Below are 21,257 nucleotides of genomic sequence, written 5' to 3'. Positions count from 1 at the left end.
ATGATGATATGGATGTTTTCCTCTTTGTTTTTCCTTTTTTTTAAAGTATATACGGAGTATTTTGCAACGGCCGTTGCTAGCAATTGCCAAACAATGCGTTTGTTAAGCCAATTAATGAGATGGTACTAAATTCTTTCCTAACAGCATAACTCTAGCCTCCATATGAGTTATCCGAATTAATGTGAATTTTATTGCAATCTGTAACTCCATTAACGGCCATGCTAAACAAACAAACAAAATCTTGTTATTAATGTAGTAATAGGATAAATCCATCCTGCAAAGATATATCGATGCATTCCCTATATTCTTCCGTAGTCTGTACTCTGTACCCAATCCACGCCATCTTCCTCCTCTCGACATAGCTAGCCTCTGTCCTGAGTGTCCGACAATACCAAGTACATGATGGGCATGAAGAGAGCAGCGGCGGCGGCGGCGGCCATGATCCTCCTGGCCATGGCCCCCATCCCCATGGCGCTCGCCTGCAACAACGTCCCATCCATGGACATCGACGCGGCATGCCTGAAGGCGACCACCAGCCAGCAGCTTTACCAGCTCTGCCGCTACACGCTGCGGCACGCCGACGTTGCCACCGGCGACGTGACCGGCTACGCGGCCGCCGCCGCCCAGCTCGCCAAGCTGTCCTACGACTCGGCGCTGGGCACCATCGACGGGCTGCTGGCTGGCAAGCCATTGCCCGGCGGCGAGAAGGCGGCGTACCAGCGGTGCCGGGCCAGGTACGCGGACGCCCGGAAGATCTTGTCCGGAGTGGTGAACCGGCTGCTGACGTGTCAGTTTGGGGCCGGCCTGAGGCGGGAGTACGTGGACGCCACGGCGGAAGTGGCGGCGTGCGCGGCCGCGCTGGCCGCGTTCCGGTCGTCGCCGCTGTACTCGGTCAACGCTGCTGATCGGGACCGGGCCTTGCTCGCGTCTCAGCTTGGAGCCCTTGTCGTCGGCAGGTAGTTTATAGTCGCTCGTTGGGTGCTCGTGCTCGATCGATCTTCGTGTTCTTGATGCAGTAATAATTCCAGAATAAACGGAACCTTTCGAGGATGCAGCGACAGCAGCGTGCACACCAACTGGTTACCAGCATCGTGCCGGAAAGTGTCTTTAAGTTAAGAAATAAAATGTTGAAAAAATTGAAAAAGGAATTGACCAGAGTGGGATTTGAACCCACGCCCTTTCGGACCAGAGCCTTAATCTGGCGCCTTAGACCAACTCGGCCATCTGATCTTGCTGACATAAGAGCCAATGTAATTTAATTATCCTATAGTACCTCAACGGAACAATTTTCGAAGTAACGGACCGACGGGAAATAACGGGACGCAAATAAAAATGTTACCGTTCTTTTGAAACAACATACTAGTGGGCAGCAGATTGGTAGACATGGCTGGAGGAGGCCGCCTGAAATTTTTGTGAAATTAAACGTTGATGCTTCTTTTTGTGAAGAGACTGGAGTAGGAGCTACCGGGGCGATCCTTAGGGATGATCGAGGTATTTTTATTGCAGCTTCAAATTGTAAGCTAACAACCGTTGAAGATGCAGTGTCAGCTGAAGCTGATGGTCTTAATCTTGCTGAATTCATGAGGTGCAATCGAATTGTGGTGAATTCGGACTGCATGGAGGTTGTCGAGACGATGAAACATGGTGGTTTTGATTTAAGTCCTGCAGCTGCTATTTATGCGGATAGTTTTTTCATTACTCGTAGTTTTGTTAAGATTGTGTTTGAACATTGTCCCGGAGAAGCTAATATGGCTGCTCATGTTTTAGCTAGCCGTGCGGAGGGGATCTTGGCTAGTGTGTGGCATAATGATCCCCGATTTTATTTTGGATGTAATCGTATCCTTGTTTCCTGATTAATAAAGCGTGTCATGATGGTTTTTCCTAAAAAAAAGTCTCGCAAAATCCATGCTTTTTATATGGGTGCCACGTCCCTCGCACACCGCCTCCTACTATCGCCGCCGGCCACCTTCCTCCATGCCCCTGACCTCCCTGCTCCCATGACAAGGAGCTCTGATCGGCGGTGGCGGCCTGCAGTCCTTGAATTTGACGTCGGTGTTGTCAGACTACAGAGGAGGGAGCGCCGCTGCCGGCCTGCAGTTCGTCAGAATCTACTCCACAGAAAAAGGAACATTTTGTTTAGTTTTGCTCTGATCTGAGTGTTTTTCTCATCAACTGTGAGTCAGAGCGAGAGAGTAACACTGAGAGTTCGACCCGAACAAACTGGGACCACAATCTATCTCGTGTACAACATCTGTACATAGGTTACAAGATCTAATACAGTTAGTTGCAAATTCCAAGTGAAATATACATGAGATACCACTTATAACACATTGATTAAGTTGGCTTCGGTTGATGTGAGAAAGCTTGATTTTTGTCCTGTCATCATACTAGGGGTGGTGCTGCCAATGGCCGGCCGCGTCGAGGGGTTCAGGGCTGAGTTGTAATCTTGTAGATAGTACATTTGATTTGTTGGAACTCCCGAATGACAATGTATACGCTTGCTTATACCATTGATGCATTGTATGGTTGCAGTGACACCGGCATGGTAGTATCGACTGATGGCTGCATTGGAGCATTTAGGATTGGGTTGTGATGTGATTGATATGCAGGCATTTGATTTGTCAAAACCTCCAAAAGCCTCTGTAAAAATGACAAAAAATTCAGTAAACTTAACGTTTTTTAAGAAAAAAAGGGAGAAAGTCATATTACCGTTGTGGTGCCTTGAGGTTGTAGTTGTACCGAATCTTGTGTGCTCTTTTTCTTCTTTGGCATTGCTTCCTCAAAGCCACTTATGGGTCTTCTTGATCCTCGGACAGTCTTCTCCTTGACCTTGATACCTCTTGGTTTGGGAAGCCCCTCGTTGTGTTTCAAAATTCTATTAGAGCTGATGTTCGTACCTGCAACTGTAAGGCTAGTTATAAGTCTTAGTTTCACAATATTCTACACAACTTGCAGAGCATAGTACAGACCTTCTGAGGTAGAGGAGTTGCCCAAATCTGGATATGTTCTAATTTTCAAGCATTTCTCTACATCTTGTGCTAACTGCTCTGCGGAATTAGCAACCTTATTGTATGATTCATCAGACTCTGCGGCACGAGCAGCTATTTTGATAAACATTCTGCACAAGTCTCTGTAGCGATTCGCCATTCTTTCTTTTGCGTCCATATGAGGTTGCAATTGCTTGTTATCTCCAGAACTTTTGCATCAATGGTCCATCTTTTCAAAATATATTGTTGAGGGATATGCTTGATATTATTAATATCAAGCAAATTCAAACTTCTTGCAACTGCAATCAACTCTTTCTTCTTTCAGAACAAATCTAACAACATGCTCACGATTTGTGCCATGAAATTTTACTTTGTAAACATCTTGAATATTGCTGGAGTATATGTAGTTCCAGCTTGCCGTAACATATTGCTAGCTTCTGCCTTCAGCTTGGGAGTTGTTTGTGTTGCTTTGAAGTCACACTTCACCTCTTCTACTCTTTTATCTGCAACTAGCCGTTCAAAATGCTCGAAAAAAGTAAGCATGTCATATTTAATACTAATGTAACTCTTTAGTTCGTTGCTCATGCTTTCACTCCTTTGCGTACTACTCATGTGGGCAGAAAACGTATTTCTGCCATACACTAGTGCCCACTGTTCCCTTTTCCCAAAAAGCCTTTGGAGCCATGTATTGTCATGCAGTCCGTACCTATCAAGCATTCCATTCCATGCACTTATAAATTCGTCTTCCTCCTCAACATCATAGATACAATGCTGAAAATCAGCATTGAACTTCTTGTAGTCTTGAACAACTCCGGCAAGATGCTTGCAAGCATTTTTATTCATATGCCACACACAGAGTCTATGGTGAGATTGAGGCAGGACTAAACTGATTGCCTTGGCTATTGCTGCATCTTCGTCAGTCAAAATAGTCTCTGGATGTTTTCCCGACATAACTGTTAGAAAAGTTCTAAAAAGCCAACCAAAACTTTCAGCTGTTTCATCATAGAGAAGTGTAGCACCAAAGACAATAGTTTTCTTGTGGTTATTCACCCCAACAATCAAACCAAATGGACGCCCGTCATCTAGTTTCCTATATGTGGTGTCAAAGCATATAACATCACCAAATATTGCATAGTCTGAGACCATTTTGGAGTCAGCCCAAAAGATTTAGTTATCAAATCATCCTCATCAACTTGAATGGAATAGAAAAACTTGACATCTTCCGATACCTTCTTCTCCATGTATTCTAACACTCCCCCTATGTCATCTTCCTTTGCTTTGAGTGTTCGCTTTGAGTACAAACAATTTTTCATATCTTCGCGTTTAAAGGCAAGGTTTTCAAGTCCACATGCTTCTTCAGCCATGAGATCAATAGTTGCTTTGTTTGAAATGCCTAGAGACTTTGCAAGCTCGGCATTTACTATTTGTGCTTTTGATAATTTCCTTTGGGATCTTAAATATTAGACCATGGTTTCAGTAGCGAGAATGTGATTATGTGTTGCTTCAAATTCATACACATAATAATATCCGTTTCGAAAACTTATCTTCATATGTGCTTCACAGCCACATCGTGTTTCTGGCCTACTATAAGTGAATGTATCCTCTCTTTTATCTTCACCACGGGATCCTATTAGTTGAAGTAATTGTCTTAGTGCATCTAAAGATGATTATTCACACAACAAATTAGAGGTTGTACATACCTTGACGAGAACATAAAAATGTGCGTTGTTGAATTGCAGAGCTGTTCTTTACTTTGTGATGGCTCCCTCTTCGGATACTAAAACCGATAGTTGAAGCATACTTATTATAAAAGGAATAAGCTTCATCTTCAGATAAAAATGTCATGCCATTCTTGTTAGAATTTGTCTTGTGGGCCTGATCAGCCAAAGCCCAATTTTAATAAATTCTGAAAAATCTCAAAGGCCCATTCATGAAGTGGGATGAGAAGAATGGGAATGGCAATAGTCCCACCTTGCTAGTTTAGAGTGAGTAAGACCAACATATAAGAGATGTTGCTTCTCACCTATTGAGCAAGTGAGGAAGGGAAATCCCCACGTGCTCTCCTCCTCCTCTGCTCGCCTTGCCTCGTCACGACGCGCGCGTGCCGCGTTTCGTGGATTGATTTCAAGTTCGAGTTCGAGCCGTGCCGGGTTGGTGCGGGGCCGGGCTTGCGCGAGGTATTTTTGGAATCTGTTACGGACACGTGCAGATTTTGTGGAGTCGGTTCAGGTTTTCTAAACCGAACCGACCTATACCTGCGTGACTATATATACAGCCGCCCCGTCTCTCCGATCGGTACGCAACACAACCGCTCTAGGGTTTCGCCTGTCTCTCGCTTTTGCATCGTCGTCGTAGTCTACTCCATCCCGAGCGCCGGTGTGCACCAGCGATCGGGAGAGCAGGTCTCCGGAACCTTTCGCCTTTACGATCCTGTACGGGAGAGGGTGAATAAGGTTTTTGGGAAACGCTCCGCGCGACTGCTCGCTTCCGTCATCACGGGTCGTCTACCGTCCAAGTCAGGCGGTGCTACGTGCTGCCGTCTTCGTCGCCAGCAACGTCGTCAAGTCAACTCGATCGTCATCACGGCTTCTTCATCTTCATCGAAACAGTATGTAATCCGTGATCCGATCTACTGTTTAGTTATGATCTGCAAGATTATACTATTGTTGATTGTGCTGTTGAATACCTCTAGGATATTCAAGATGCATATGCTAGTTGCTACTATCGTCATGATCTATATTATGGAACTAATCATTAATTTGTTATTCTCGAAATTGCTTAATTTTCCAACAATCCAAAAACCTTATTGTAGGCAATTTCCTGATTTAACTATGGGTTTAGCCGATGCATTGAAGCCGGATAAATTTTCCGGAATGTACTTCAAGAGATGGCAATTAAAGGCCATGCTCTGGTTGCAGATTCTGAAAGTATTCTGGATGACAGACGGCAAACCAGAGGGAGATTTATCTGAGGAAGCTCAGAAAAATTTCCAGGATGTCAATGTTGCCATTAGAGGATGCATTCTGAGTGTTCTTTCTGACCGTCTTTGTGATGTGTATATGCACATAGAAGACGGGAAGGAGCCGTGGGATGCACTGGATGCTAAATTCGGTGCAACCGATGCAGGCAGTGAACTGTATACCATGGAGTCGCTGAACGACGACAAGATGGTGGATAACCGTTCTGTACTTGAACAGGCGCATGAGATACAGAGATCATTGCGAGAGAGCTCAAGCTTCTCAAGTGTGAATTGCCCGACAAGTACGTGGCTGGGTGCATTATTACAAAGTTACCTCCTGCATGGAGGAGCTTCGCCACGTCTCTGAAACACAAGAGACATGAGATATCAGTTGAACAACTGATAGCGTCCCTTGATATTGAAGAGAAAGCTCAGGCTAAGGACACCACTGAGAAGGCTGCTGATATTCCGTCTAACGCCAATATGAGGAATTTTCGCGGCAACGCAAAGAACAAAGGGAAGAAGTCCGCTGTTGTTGACAACAACAAGCCTGCGTAGAGTACTACCTTCAAGAAGAAGAAGAAAGTAAACAAAGGCAAGATGAATTATTTCACCTGTGGAGAGCTTGGCCACTTTTCCAGAGACTGTCCTGATCGTGCAGATCGGAGAGGGAAAAAGGGGCGGAAGACAGTCAACGTCGTGACCGCTAGCAACACTGACACGTACGGTATTTTACCTACTGTACTTTCAGTGTTTCAATCTCCATGTTGGTGGATTGATATGGTTGCTAATGTTCATGTATGTTCTGACATCTCTTTGTTTACTTTTTACCAGCATGGAAGGGATTCAACCGTCTTGATGGGAAACGGGTCGCATGCAGCTGTTCGTGGTGTTGGTACGGTCAATCTGAAGTTTACTTCGGGGAAGATCGTGCGGCTAAGGAACGTGATGCATGTCCCCTCCATGAAGAAGAATCTCGTTAGCGGTTACCTTTTATGCAGAGATGGTTTTAAGGTAGTTTTAGAGTCTAATAAAGTGGTTGTGTCCAAACATGGACAATTTATTGGTAAAGGTTATGAGTGCGGAGGCTTGTTCCATTTTTCCCTTTCTAATTTTAGTGACATGTCAGTGAACCATATTTGTGGCAGTGTTAATGATGATGCAAGTGTTTGGCACTCTCGTTTATGTCATGTTAGTTTTGGTTTAATGTCTCGGCTATCCACTATGAGTTTAATTCCTACTTTCACCATTGCCAAAGGTTCTAGTGACATAGTTGTGTGCAATCAAAGCAACCTCGAAAGCCCCACACGGCGGCCGAGGAGAGAAATCTGGCACCTCTAGAACTCATACATTCTGATCTTTGTGAGATAAATGGTGTGTTGACAAAAGGTGGAAAGAGATATTTCATGACGTTAATTGATGATGCTACTAGATTCTGCTATGTTTATTTGTTGCGAACTAAAGATGAGGCTTCAGACTACTTTAAAATATATAAGGGTGAAGTTGAAAATCAATTGGAGAGAAAGATCAAATGTTTATGTCGGATCGTGGTGGCGAGTATTTCTCCAATGTATTTGATGAGTTTTGTGCGGAACATGGTGTTATTCATGAGAGAACGCCTCCCTATTCTCCCCAATCAAACGGGGTCGCCGAGAGGAAAAACCGCGCGCTGACGGACTTGGTGAATTCCATGTTAGCCACTGCCGGTTTATCTAAGGCATGGTGGGGGGAGGCGCTACTGACTTTATGTCATGTCCTGAATAAAGTTCCAAACAAAAATAAAGAGAAGACTCTCTACGAGGAGTGGATTGGAAGAAAGCCATCACTTTCTTACTTGCGCACTTGGAGTTGTTTGGCGAAAGTCAACATTCTAATTCCCAAGAAACGCAAGTTCGGACCGAAGACAGTGGATTATATCTTTCTAGGCTATGCTCAGCGGAGCGTGGGCTATAGATTCTTAGTAGTTAAATCCGAGGTACCTGATATGCATGTTGATACTATTATGGAATCTCGTGATGCAACATTTTTTGAGAATACTTTTCCTATGAAAGATATGCATAGCATTGCTAGAATTTCTTCCGAAATATTACCTGAGTCTAGCATACCTGAATGTAATACATCTGATAATGAATCTGAACATTCTGAGGATGATGTTGAGAAGGATGACAATGAAGCTCCTTCCAGGAGTAAGAGACGAAGGATTGCAAAATCCTTCGGTGATGACTTCATTGTGTACCTTGTGGAGGATACTCCCAAAAACCATTGCAGAGGCATATGCATCTCCGGATGCAGATGACTGGAAAGAAGCTGTCCAGAGTGAGATGGACTCCATTCTTTCTAATGGGACTTGGGAGCTACTTGAACGACCCCACGGTTGTAAGCCAGTAGGATGCAAGTGGGTGTTCAAGAAAAAGTTAAGGCCTGACGGTACTATTGAAAAGTATAAGGCACGGCTTGTGGCGAAAGGTTATACTCAGAAAGAAGGTGAAGATTACTTCGACACATATTCACCCGTTGCTAGACTTACTACCATTCGAGTACTATTATCCCTGGCTGCCTCCTATGGTCTTGTCGTTCATCAAATGGACGTAAAGACAGGTTTCCTTAACAGAGAGTTGGAAGAGGAAATTTACATGGAACAACCAGATGGATTTGTGGTAAAGGGTGAAGAGAGAAAGGTGTGCAAGTTATTAAAATCTTTGTATGGACTAAAACAAGTACCTAAGCAATGGCACGAGAAGTTTGACAGAACTTTAACTTCTGCAGGCTTTGTCATTAATGATGCTGATAGATGTGTGTACTATCGCCATGGTGGGGGCGAAGGTGTTATTTTGTGTTTGTACGTGGATGATATTCTGATTTTTAGTACAAACATAAAAGTGATAAATGAGGTCAAGTCGTTTCTATCAAATTGCTTTGATATGAAAGATCTGGGAGAGGCTGATGTTATTCTTAACATTAAGCTGGTTAAGGATGAGAGTGGAATTACTTTGTTGCAATCCCACTATGTTGAGAAGGTCTTGAGTCGCTTCGGTTTTACTGACAGCAAACCTTCGCCAACACCTTATGACCCCAGCGTGATACTCAGAAAGAACAATAGAGAAGGGAAAGATCAATTGAGATACTCTCAAATAATCGGTTCTCTTATGTACTTAGCTAGCGCTTCGAGGCCTGATATCTCTTTTGCCGTGACCAAATTGAGTAGATTCATGTCAAACCCGGGTATAGATCATTGGCGTGCACTAGAAAGGATATTGCGCTATCTAAAAGGTACGATGAGTTATGTAATACATTATTCAGGGCATCAAGCTGTGCTTGAGGGATATTGTGATTCGAACTGGATTTCTAAAGCAGATGATCTCTACGCCACAACCGGGTATGCCTTCATACATGGTGGTGGTGTAGTATCATGGAGATCTTGCAAACAGACCATATCGACGAGGTCAACTATGGAAGCAGAGCTTGCTGCTTTAGATACAGCCACCTTTGAGGCAGAGTGGCTGAGAGATCTTTTGATGAACTTCCCGGTGGTTGAAAAACCAGTGCCGGCTATTCTGATAAACTATGATAATCAAACGGTTATTACCAAAGTAAACAGTTCAAAAGATAACGCAAAGTCATCAAAACACGTGAGGAGACGTGTGCAGTCTGTCAGGAAATTGAAAAACTCCAGAGCGATAACTGTCACATATATTCAAACAGAGAAAAACCTAGCAGATCCCTTTACCAAGGGACTATCACGTAATGTGATAGTGCATCGAGGGAGATGGGGTTGAGACCCATGAATGTTGTGCCATAATGGTAACCCAACCTATGTGATCGGAGATCCCGTGAAGTAGGATCTGGGAAGAACAAAGCTATCGGTATAACAGAGGAGAGTATCTTATAACCCTCTCTACGTGAAGATGTGCGACTCTCAAATTGCTGTAAGGCAGGTTGGCGACATGGCTTAATGTGTTCATTGCGGCTATGCGTAGCGAAAGATGCTGTCGTACAGAGTATTCTTGAAAGAACACACCTATATGAGTCCGACTGTCTAACGTCGTAGTCTATGAGATTTGGGTGATCTCTAGTAACTCATGAAGAGACCACGGAGTACGACGTATATGCTTCACCCGCGGGGTAGACTACTGATAGCCTAGTACTGGTTGACTTTGAGTGAAATCTATTTCACGCCAGTTTACAATTCAAGGCTAAGTCCATTGTGAGTGTGGATCGATGAAACTTAAAGTTCTAGGCAGAAGTTCAACTTAACAGTCTCTCCTGAAACACTAGTATATAAACAAGTAGCGAGAACAGGTAAATCTCTAAATGGGTATTTGAGATCTGGTTGGGGATTGTTAGAATTTGTGCTGTTGGCCTGATCAGCCCAAGCCCAATTTTAATAAATTCTGAAAAATCTCAAAAGCCCATACATGAAGTGGGATGAGGAGAGTAGAAATGGGAATAGTCTCACCTTGCTAGTTTAGAGTGAGTAAGACCAACAAATAAGGGATGTTGTTTCTCACCTATTGAGTAAGTGAGCAAGAGAAATCCCCACGCGCGCTCCTCCTCCGCTCGCCTCACAACAACGCGCGGATCGATTTCGAGTTCGAGCCATGCCGGGTCGATGCGGGGCCGGGCCTTTTGTCTTTTTGTCACGCGCGCGAGATATTTTTGGAATCTGTTACGAACGCGTGTGGATTTTGTGGAGTCGGTTCAGGTTTCCTAAACCGAACCGACCTATACCTGCGTGACTATATATACAGCCGCCCCGTCTCTCCGATCGGTACGCAACACAACCGCGCTAGGGTTTCGCCTGTCTCTCGCTTTTGCGCCGTCATCACGGGTCGTCTACCGTCCAAGTCAGGCGGTGCTACGTGCCGCCGTCTTCGTCACCAGGAACGTCGTCAAGTCAACTCGATGGTCATCACGGCTTCTTCATCTTCATCGAAACAGTACGTAATCCGTGATCTGATCTACTGTTTAGTTATGATCTGCGAGATTATACTATTGTTGATTGTGCTATTGAATAGCTCTAATATATTCGAGATGCATATGCGAGTTGCTACTATCGTCATGATCTATATTATGAAATTAATCATTAATTTGTTATTCTTGAAATTGCTTAATTTTCAAACAAATCTCTGGTACCCTTTCATTAATACGATCTGTTGCATTGCTACCTGAAAGTTCTTGCACATCCTGTACGAATTAGTATTCACTTTAAGTTAATACGTTGATGTTTGACAATCAGATGTGTTTGCAATGCTGGATGGAAAGTAAATAATCAGTACAAAAAGAAGGGATCAATCAGGGGACAAGACAAGAGTAAAAAATCTCACTATGCATGTTTGTGATTCATCGTCACCCTCGTGATTCCTGGGACTCATCCTTGAAGAAGCCATCAGGGCAGGGGACAAGACAAGTAAGCTCCAGGTCGCTTGTGACCTGAGAATTTGATGTTGATTGCTAGGCTGAGAATTTACCTTCCGTTGATTGATAAGTTGAGAATTTACCTTCCGTCGATTGCTTGCAACTTGAGAATTTGCCTCCTGCCTGTGCTTTGTTAGGCGGCTGTCAGAATTTGCTCATTCTGTTGATCTTTTTTTTTTCTTTCCAAACGATCTCACGATCGGCTTCCATTATAAGCATAACGGAACAAGGTTCACCCAAACACTCCAGAATAAAAGATCGCTTGTAAATTAAGAATTTGCCCAAGCTTGTGCCTTGTTAGGCTGCTGATAGATGTGCCTCCGGGTTGTTTCTCTTTGCATCAGTTTAGTCACTGGAAGATCAGGAGATTTAGGCGCGCGGTTGCCAATTTGTTCGCGCGCGGCCGCGCGAAGAGTATTCCCTTTTCGTTTTTCCAAAGGAAAAATAGAGCACGGGGAGGCAAAAGGTGGGATGCGTCGGATTGCAGCCACGTAACACGGGAGCATCGATGGGAGCACGAAAGCGGAGCAGGCAAGGCACGCCGGGAAGATAAGGGGAAGAGTTCTAGAAGGTTCCAGAGGCGGCGGCCGGGGCTCTCAGAACGGGGAGAAGCGGCGGGCGGCGTCCAACACGAGCGGATGTGTGAGGCGGGGAGAAATCGCGGGCGGTGATGGCGACGGGAAGCTGCCAAGACTGGTGGAGGCGCGCGGCGGCCAGGGAAAGAGATGAGAAAGGAACGACGGCCGCCAGGAAAGAGAGAAGAGAACGACGAGAAAGAGAAGGAAAAGGAAGAGACCCTAGAAACGCACGTACACTACACACCAGCCCAGCCCACGGACACCTCACCAGCCCACAGAGCCCATACAACGATACGTAGAAACAAGGCCTAAAATGCTAGGTGGATGCGCTAAAACGAAAAAAAATGCTCGACAGAGGCGACACGTAGCGCACAGGAGAGGACGCTAAAGCCTAAGAGAAGTTTCCTTAAACTTCGGGAATGTCTATTTCTCGCTCGATTTAAAAATGTTTATTTCTTAGTCGACAATCGTAGCCATTCAATTAAGATTTTATCATCTTTTGTATTTCTGCAAATCTTGACCAAATCTCAATTATTTGATCAGACTAGAGATAATTACTCCCTCCGATACGTATTAATTGTCAAAATATTACATGTATCTAGACGCTTTTTAGGCATAGATACATTCACATTTGACCAAATTTAAGACAATTAATAAGAATCGAAGGGAGTATTTCTCAGTTACCTTAGAAATAGCAAACTGTTATTTGAAAAAACAAATTAAATTTTTCCATCCTTCGTATTTATGTGAATCTTGCACAGATCGCAATGATATTCAACATTGACAGTGAGCATGACTCATAGGCATATAGAGACTCTCCCAATGGTTATTGCACTGCGATAACCTACCTTTCCATGATGGACCGCATTCGAATTGCAGATACATTCAAATGGCTTTGGAAATCCTGCTGCCACACGAATGCATCCTCTGCCAGAGGCATGTCATGGAGACTAGAGATCACCTCTTCTTCCATTCTCCCTTCGCTTTAGCCTGCTGGACTTACTTATGTCCTCTATTGGCTCCTGTCAATAATGTGCACACAAATTCAGAACACTAAAAGCTCACCTCCGAGTTCCTTTTGCTTTTGATGTATCGACTCTGGTATGCTGGAGCATTTGGAAAGTCAGAAATGACTAAATCTTCAATGGGGTGTAACCGTCCCTCTATAGATGCAGGAGAATTTCCATTGAGGAGATGAATCTTATTTTTCATAGAGCCAAAAGAAAGTCCCACTAGTACAAAACAGGCTATCAGTGTCGTGCAAAATTGGCTATCAGTGGCGTGCGGGCCGCACGCCACTGATAGGGACAACTATCAGTGTCGGTTCCAGGTGACCGACACTGGTCGGCCCCAGGGCCCGACAGAGATAGGTTCTGGCGAGCCGCGCAACAGGTCCAGATATTCTATCAATGGCGGTTGCTATTGGGTATCAGTGGCGGTCGTCGCCCGACACTGATGGGTTCTGGCGAGCCACGCGACAGGCCCAGATAGTCTATTAGTGGCGGTTGCAGTTGGGTATCAGTGGCGGTTTTGGCCCGACACTGATAGGTTTACGGCACTGAATTTTTTTTGTTTAATTTGTTTAATTCCCAGGTTAATATACCACAATTATACATAGAAATATACACAGTTCATTCCAGAGCATATATATATATATTAGAACAGCATCCATATGCATAATAAAAACCTTCATGTAGCACTACATTATTAAGTTATAGAGACAACAAATGCAAATCATCATATTACATGAATGGATTACAAAGTTTAAGCTCCTATGACCGAGCAACTGGTCCTGCGTAGAAATCGCCCGCGTCATCAATCACCTCCTTGTTGATTATCTTGGCCATGTTCCTTTGGATGTTGTAGACAAGCCAGCCTGAATCGTGTATATCCCGCATCTCCTCATTCCATTTCTTGTGTAGCTCCTTCAATGACGTCCTCCATGCGGGCTTGAAGTCGGTGATCCAATTCTCGATGTGGTGGGCGCAGTAGTAGCCGCAGTACACGATGCCTTGAGGCTGTTGCAGGCAGGGGAACCTATAATTGTGTTGGAGCCTATGTTTGCCATAGGTAGGAAACCCGTCCTTCTTTGCTGAATCCCAAGCCGAATCGATCAGATTTCGGATGGGTCCCCAATGGCGCTGTGGTTCATCTTTGGCTTTTCGGAGTGAATCAAAGTATGTGACCGTGCCCCACGGTACACAAATGATTATTACGACCCAATGTTCCCTGTTTTGAAAAGAAACAAATAGTTATAGGCAAGGATAACAATGTAGTGGACCAAATAGATATATGTTATTAAATAAACTTACTCCAAATGGTAGGTTAAAAGGATGAAGTCGCGGTCTCGGTATTTGAGCATTGCTTGCTGAAGGTACAATTGCAACATATCTCTTGAAATCTTTATGCTCTCCAGGACCGATCATTTCGTAGGAAAATGGTAATGGGTCTAGGACGACCACATCGTTCTTCTTTATCCGCATGGCCTCCCTTATGTAGTACACACACCACAGCCTTAGCAAGCTGTCGTCAAGCTTTTGGCGGTTGAAAATGTGAAACATATCCACGAAATCCAGTGCGAAGGTGAAGGAACCTTTCTGCATGCCCCCCTCTACTGGGTTAAAGAAGCCATAGTCCTCTGGCACTAGAACGTTTAGTTGCTGGGCATGTTGTGCAGAACCCCTCGATCGGCTCATATAAAACTCGTGAAGTTGTTGCATCTCTCGGGGCAAAGCCACGAAGGTTATTGGGCCCTACCATCGGTCGTCCAGGGTAGTAAATGAGATATTTGTCCCCCATTCTACTCACGAGATAGGCCCCATCATCCAATCTGGAGCCATATTGAGGCAAGCGGTCCAAGTTTGAAATATCTGGCCTTGTTTCCCAATTCTCATTGACTTCTGGCACATGAAATGGATCCTTGCCCTTCTCCTCGGTGTCCCTGCAGCCCTTTCCCCTACTCCCTCTCTTTGTGTTGCCTCGCCTGCTTTTGAAAACTTTCATCTCCTCATCTTTGTAGACCTGGGGGATCTTGCGGCCAAACGCTGACTCTGCGGCCCCCAACAGTGATTCCATCTGAGGTGGAGGGAGGCTTGGTTGCCTAGTGGGTAGGCGTGCTCTCTCATATGGTGGCGACACTTGGGTGTTTTTTGCGCCATCAACCTCAGCAGGGCACGAGTTTTCAGGGTATTGGGAATCCGAGGGGTCAACAGGGGACGGCATGCCTGGGGAGTAGCCAAGAGGCGATGAAGAAGGAGCTCGCTTGTTTGAAAGAGCTGGAGACACACCTTTTCTCACTGATGGAGATGGAGTAGGAGAAGGCATGCTCCGTGTCGCTACCAACCTCCTAGGCCATGCAATGAAGTTGCTCTCGCATGCGCCTAAAGTATCCACGTCTTCCTCTGGAGGATAAGGGACTATGTACTGAACATGTTGCTCGACGACGGAGTTTACCTGCACCTTCACATGGTCATCAGGCATGACTATTCCATGCAAAAGCGCCGGTGTTTGTCTGGGCATCAAGATGCCGTGTGCGGCCACCTCAATCGTGCCATCCTTGTCCATAAGAATCCGGCAAGGGATGCCATCCTGCGCGTAACAATGTAACATTGTGTGAAAGACTGTTGAGCAATGAAAGGAGTGAAGTAGGTAAGGCAAATATGCTTACCGTGATGTTGTCGCTTGGACCCGGATTAGGTATTGGAACATCGGTAGTGGCAGACCCGGAAGCAACGCTACTGCTCCTAGGCGGACGTTGCAGACCCCTACTGCGCGTGGGGAGACCTTGAAGCAATAGTCCCTGAATGCCTTGCGCACTGGACTTTTGCAGCACCGCATTAACGTCGACGCCACTTTCGTGTAAGCTATTGAGTAGCACAGAGAGAGCTTTCGCTGCGCCAACTGCTCCGGCCTCCTCCGCTTTCAAGTATATCATTGTTGTCGCAACACTTCCTTTTTCGGCACTTGGAATCATCCTTGCCGAAAAATTGCTTCCATGGTGCACCTTCTCCCTCCCCAAGTATACGGCCTATATGCTCGGGCCTGTTTAAGCCATAGGTCAGAGTCGACTCCCACCTCTTGCTATGGACCGAGTCGTTGGAGCCTTCTGACATCTCCTTCTCCTTCCTCTGCTCGTGATCAATAGCTCGGTCCTGTAATAGTAAGACAAAGGTAAAGTGAGTATTGACAGTGTTATAGTAAGCTACACTATAACATGAGCACTTCTAATCATTGCCTTACCCAAACTTCTTGGAGGTCCTCTTGCAAATCCTCTTGCCCCGCCCACTGTTCCTTTCTCATATGCATTCGCATGAAATCTTCGGTGCGTTGATGCTTAAGCTTCACTTTCAAAGGAGGCACTATGCAAGCTTGGCCAACTGGGCGTCCTCCTTGTCCCAAACCTTCTTCTTTCCCTCTTTCCCATGACTTCCGAGATGGTGGTTGTGCTTCTTCTTCTTGCGCATCTCAATATATTTCTCTTGGCTCGCAATGAAGTCGGAGTCCTGTGATTCCTTCTTGAAAGATGCCCAATCTTTTGGGGTAATGGAAGGCCATTTTTCCTTAACCTTCTCAATGGGAACATCGAGCCAATGCTTTCTAGCAGTGGATTGCCAGTTACTTATGCCCCTACACATTACTTGGTTGGCGGCTCTATGAACATCTTGGGACAGGGTCGGGGAAGACGGCGGCGGTTGGGGACAGGGTCGGGGAAGACGGCGGCGCGGTTGGGGACGGCGGCGGCGGTCGGGGGCGGTCGGGGAAGACGGCGGTCGGGCCGGGTCGGGGACGGCGGCGGCGGGGACTGCGGCGGCGGTCGGGGCGGCGCGGCGGCAGGGCTTCGCCGCTTTAGGGTTCGTATGCGCCAGCTGCTGGTCTCGCAAATGAGACGCGCGGGCGACGATTGGGGATTTCGGCCAAGTCCCTAGCTATTTATACCTGCATCCTATCAGTGTCGGTTATCCCGAAAAAACCGCCACTGATACGTGTGCTATCAGTGGCGTGTTATACCTCCACACGCCACTAATAGCTATTCTGCATTTCCTTCTTAAATTGCTAATATATTCTCTATTAGTCCAAAAAATTATTGAATTGTACTTTTGAGTGTGTTTAGTCATGTTTCTATCCCAACCAAAAGATAAATCCCAAATTCAAAATATATACACATAATTGTATGATTTTCTGAGCCATTTTGTAGTAATTTAAATTTATAAAATTCATTTGACATCAGAAATAGCTCAAATTTGGTATGCAAGCTTAATTTGTCCACTTGAACACACACAAAAAAATTTGGAAAATAATAACAAAGTTAAGTACAAAATATGTTCAAATTGGGATGTCAGGTTAAAAGGTATACTGGATATTGACTCATAAGAGCTAACGTTCGACGAATTATGTGCTTCATTTCATATTTTCACACCAATTTTTGTGTGTGGTTATATTACTGTAATAATTGTTTCCATGCCAATTTTCAGAATATTTTGATCAAAAATGAATTTTATAAATTAATTTTTAATGAAAGTAACCCTCAAATCATACAAATATGTGTTTTTTTTTTAATTTTGGATTCATTTTTTGGTTGGGATAGAAACATGCCTAAACTCACACAAAAGTACAGTCCATTCAGTTTTTGGGTGAACAGAGAATTAAATATGAATTTAACAAAACAATCTCAGGGATTTATCAGTGGCAGATTTACATTTAGGAACCGCCACTGATAGGTCACCAAAATATTTCCAAAATCCTAAGTCATGCAGGTCAGCTATCAGTGGCGGGTTTTGAGGGATCCGCCACTGATAGGTCACCAAATTTGCCTGTAATTCAGCTATCAGTGGCGTGTTTTTGAGGGATCCGCCACTGATAGGTCACCAAATTTGCATGTAATTCAGCTATCAGTGGCATGCACCTGGTGTTATCCGCCACTGATAGTGCTCTCACTTGCTGTTTATAATTGAATACATGTCATAATGCATATTTGACACAGGTCACAGGCTAACCACAAACTTACATATATACTGCATATTTGACACAGGTCATATAACAAACATACAAAAATAGCTTAAGATTCGAATATGGTTCAAATTGAGTTGCTAACACATATAGGACATAAAACATAAAGAAATACATGGTTTCCGACAAATACACACATATAGGACATAAAACAGAAAGAAATACAACTCTTTAATCATGTTTCCTACTCTTCTTCTTCACCCTCGTTCGGTACGTCAGTTTCTCACGGTGTGTTTTCTTGACGTATGCTCGTGTAGCTTTCTCGTTACCGGTACTTTTCCTCGCCCGTTTCCTCATCTCGATCGTGCGTTCCGCCTCTTCGTCATCTGCGGCCGTCGTAGGATCATGGAAACCGTCATAGTCTTCTTGCGAAGTAACTCTGTCGACTCCCACGATGCTTCTCTTCCCTCTCGTTACGACTACATGGCTTTTGTTTGACGGAACTTCTATGAAAAATACTTGCTTGCATTGGTTCGCAAATACCCATGGTTCTTGGGTTGCTGGGATTGCTTCGACGTTAACTTGGTCACGAGGGATCTCAGGTGGTAGCATCATGGTTGTGAATCTATGGCCATCAGGTTTCCCGTTCGTAGCCCATCTCACACGAAAAAGTGGGATCCTGGTGATGGAGTAGTCCAGGTCCCAGATCTCCCCAATCACTCCATAGAATGCTTTAGTCTTGGCTTGGCTATCAGTTGCAGTTTAGGAAACCAATACTACACCGCTATTTTGATATTGACTTTTACAATCCTGAGATTTTGTGTAGTACGTGTACCCGTTAATAGTGTAGGCTTGCCATGTGGCGACGTGATAAGCTGGTTCCTGCGACAACCTTAGCACCGTCTTTTCGTTTTCATCTACCGGCTCCCTCTCATACCAATACTCCTTTAGCCACTCAGCGAAATGTTTATTGTGCTCTCTATGGATCCAAATTTGTCCTCTAGTAGGGTTGTTGTTTTGAAGCTCTTGCATGTGCATTTCCTGGTAAGGCCGAACCGCATCAATGTGTTGAAGCACCACCAAATGTGCTCTGTTAAAGTCAGCTGCTCTCCTCTTTGAATGTACTTCGATATACTTCTGCCCAAAAAGTCCTTGGCCAGCTAGCTTGCCCTTGTGCCTTGATTCCGGCACGCCTATTGCTTTCTGATCCGCCGGCCAATCTGTGCAGAACTCGACGCACTCTTCTTCCAGGTAGCCTTGAAGGATGCTACCTTCAGGACGCCCTCGGTTACGAACATAGCGCTTCAAAACCCCGTTGTATCGTTCGGGCCCATACATGTTGTGCAAAAAAGATGGCCCTAGGCACAATATCTCGTCAACGATATGGACCATTAAATGGACCATGACATCGAAGAATGTCGGAGGGAAGTACTTCTCAAATTCACACAATATCTGTACCATCATAGGTTGTAGTAAGAGACAACACTTCACGGTAATTGACTTTTGCGAGATCGTGTCAAAAAAGCCACAAAGCTTTATCACTGTCTCTCTTACCCCAAGCTCCATGGCACCCTTGATTGCAACTGGGAGTAACTGCGTGGTAATCACATGGCAGTCGTGAGACTTCATACCAACCAGCTTGTGACTCTTCATGTCAACGAGCCGCTTGATGTTGGAGGAGTAGTTCGAAGGGACTTTGATGCCTCGAAAGCAGTCGCACACTGTATGCACCTCGTCCTTGCTCAGATTGTAACAAGCAGGATTAAAACGTGTAGTCACCGTCACGAAATCATTTTTGTCTTCCGATGACTCTTCTTCTTCTTCTGCCCACAGTTCTTTCCGTATCTTCAAAATTTCCAAGTCTTTCCTTGCCTTCGGTCCGTCTTTCGTCTTGTCAGGGATGTTCATCAGCAATCCCAACACGCTGTCACATACATTTTTCTCGACGTGCATCACATCAACGCTGTGTCGGCATCGCAAGTGTGGCCAATATGGCAGGCCCTAGAATAAAGACCTCGTCTTCCACACGGAGGTGTCCGGGCCGTCCTTATCTTTGACATTTTCTGCTTTTCCAGGCCTAACCTCCAGATCCTTGACAATATCGTAGATTTCAAAGCCAGACTTTTCCCTAGGTTTACCCTCGTGCTCTTCCTTTCCGTGGAAGCTCTCCGCATCAAGCCTCTATGGGTCTTTAGGGTGCAACCACAGTCGGTGTCCCATGTACACAATTTTGCGTGACGTGGGCAACATCTCCGATATTGTATTCTCCGCGCACTTTGTACATGCCTTGTACCCTTTTGTGCACTGGCATGATGTATTACCGTTTGCTGGGTAGTCATGCACACAAGTCAGCAACGCTGCTGTAAGGGTGAAGTACTCCTCCCTGCGAGCGTCCCAAACCTTTCTACCTGTATTCCAAAGTTCAGCAAGCTCATCCTTCACTAGCTAAAGATAAACATTTAGGTCAGCTCCAGGTTGCTTTGGGCCTTGAATGAGCATACACAGGTGGATGTACTTCTTCTTCATGATTAACCATGGAGGAAGGTTGTACACAAATATGATCACCGGCCATGTGCTGTTCGTGCTGCTCATGTTGCCGAATGGATTGATTCCGTCAGTGCTCAGCCCTAGCCTTAGGTTCCTGGGATCACTGGCGAAATCTGGAAATTCCACGTCCAAGGTCCTCCATTGAGCCGCATCGGCTGGGTGTTTGAGGATCCCAGCTTCAGTATTGTCTGTACGGTACTCTCCATCTGGATCGTACATCTTCTCACTCGGATCGTGATAGACCAGTCTCACCACATCCTTCAAGTTCTGAAACCAACGCTCAAACAGACTACCCATCGGAAGATACCAGACGATCTTCGCCGGCCGACCTTTACTCACTTCTTCCTCATCGACTTCGTCGTGATTGCCATCTTTCTTCTTGTACCGTGAAGTACCACATATTGGGCATTTGTCCTTGTTTTTGTGCGGTCCCGTGTATACAATGCTGTCCAGTGGACATGCATGATATTTCACAACGTCTAATCCAAGCGAGCAGGTAATCTTCTTCGCCTCGTATGTGCTCTTAGGCAATTTGTTGCCCTCTGGAAAGACTGTAGCAAGGTAACTCAACATCTCCGTGAAGCCCTTGTCAGAAAGCCCAGATTTTGCCTTTATCCTAAGAAGTTCAAGTGTCACTTCTAGGACATTATTGTTGATGCCGGCATTGTCATACACTGGTGTGTTTGCGTCCTCGACTAGCTTCTGGAACTTCTTCTCATCTGTGGCATTGTTAGGGTCCTTCAATTGATTCTGTAAGTGCACGTCATCTAGCATTTCCCCCATCCGGCCACGCGGAGCTTCATTGACCGGTGTTTCTTCATCCAT

The 21,257-nt window shown here is 45.1% G+C and overlaps 1 protein-coding gene and 2 non-coding genes across 3 annotated transcripts; all 3 read right to left on the bottom strand.

Moving 5' to 3' along the window:
• Positions 1-1,149: 1,149 nt before the first annotated feature.
• TRNAL-AAG lies at positions 1,150-1,230 on the bottom strand. Its single transcript has one exon. It is a non-coding gene; the product is annotated as a tRNA-Leu (tRNA).
• Positions 1,231-2,159: 929 nt separating this feature from the next.
• On the bottom strand, positions 2,160-12,141 carry LOC100838465. Its single transcript, XR_002962771.1, has 6 exons — positions 11,445-12,141; positions 11,271-11,376; positions 4,688-4,862; positions 2,970-4,614; positions 2,710-2,897; positions 2,160-2,640 (listed from the first exon to the last, which is right to left on the bottom strand). It is a non-coding gene; the product is annotated as a protein FAR1-RELATED SEQUENCE 5 (transcript).
• A 4,156-nt stretch (positions 12,142-16,297) lies between these two features.
• LOC104583209 lies at positions 16,298-21,257 on the bottom strand. The gene is made up of 3 exons (XM_010235004.1): positions 20,451-21,257; positions 19,900-20,066; positions 16,298-16,535 (listed from the first exon to the last, which is right to left on the bottom strand). Exons 1-3 carry the CDS (start codon positions 21,255-21,257, stop codon positions 16,298-16,300), a joined length of 1,212 nt encoding a protein of 403 aa, XP_010233306.1.

The sequence above is a fragment of the Brachypodium distachyon genome, chromosome 2 (genome assembly GCF_000005505.3).
Source record: "Brachypodium distachyon strain Bd21 chromosome 2, Brachypodium_distachyon_v3.0, whole genome shotgun sequence".
NCBI classification, from domain to species: Eukaryota; Viridiplantae; Streptophyta; class Magnoliopsida; order Poales; family Poaceae; genus Brachypodium; species Brachypodium distachyon.
Note: the sequence above shows the minus strand (reverse complement) of the source record. Positions and strands in the feature narration are given on the sequence as shown.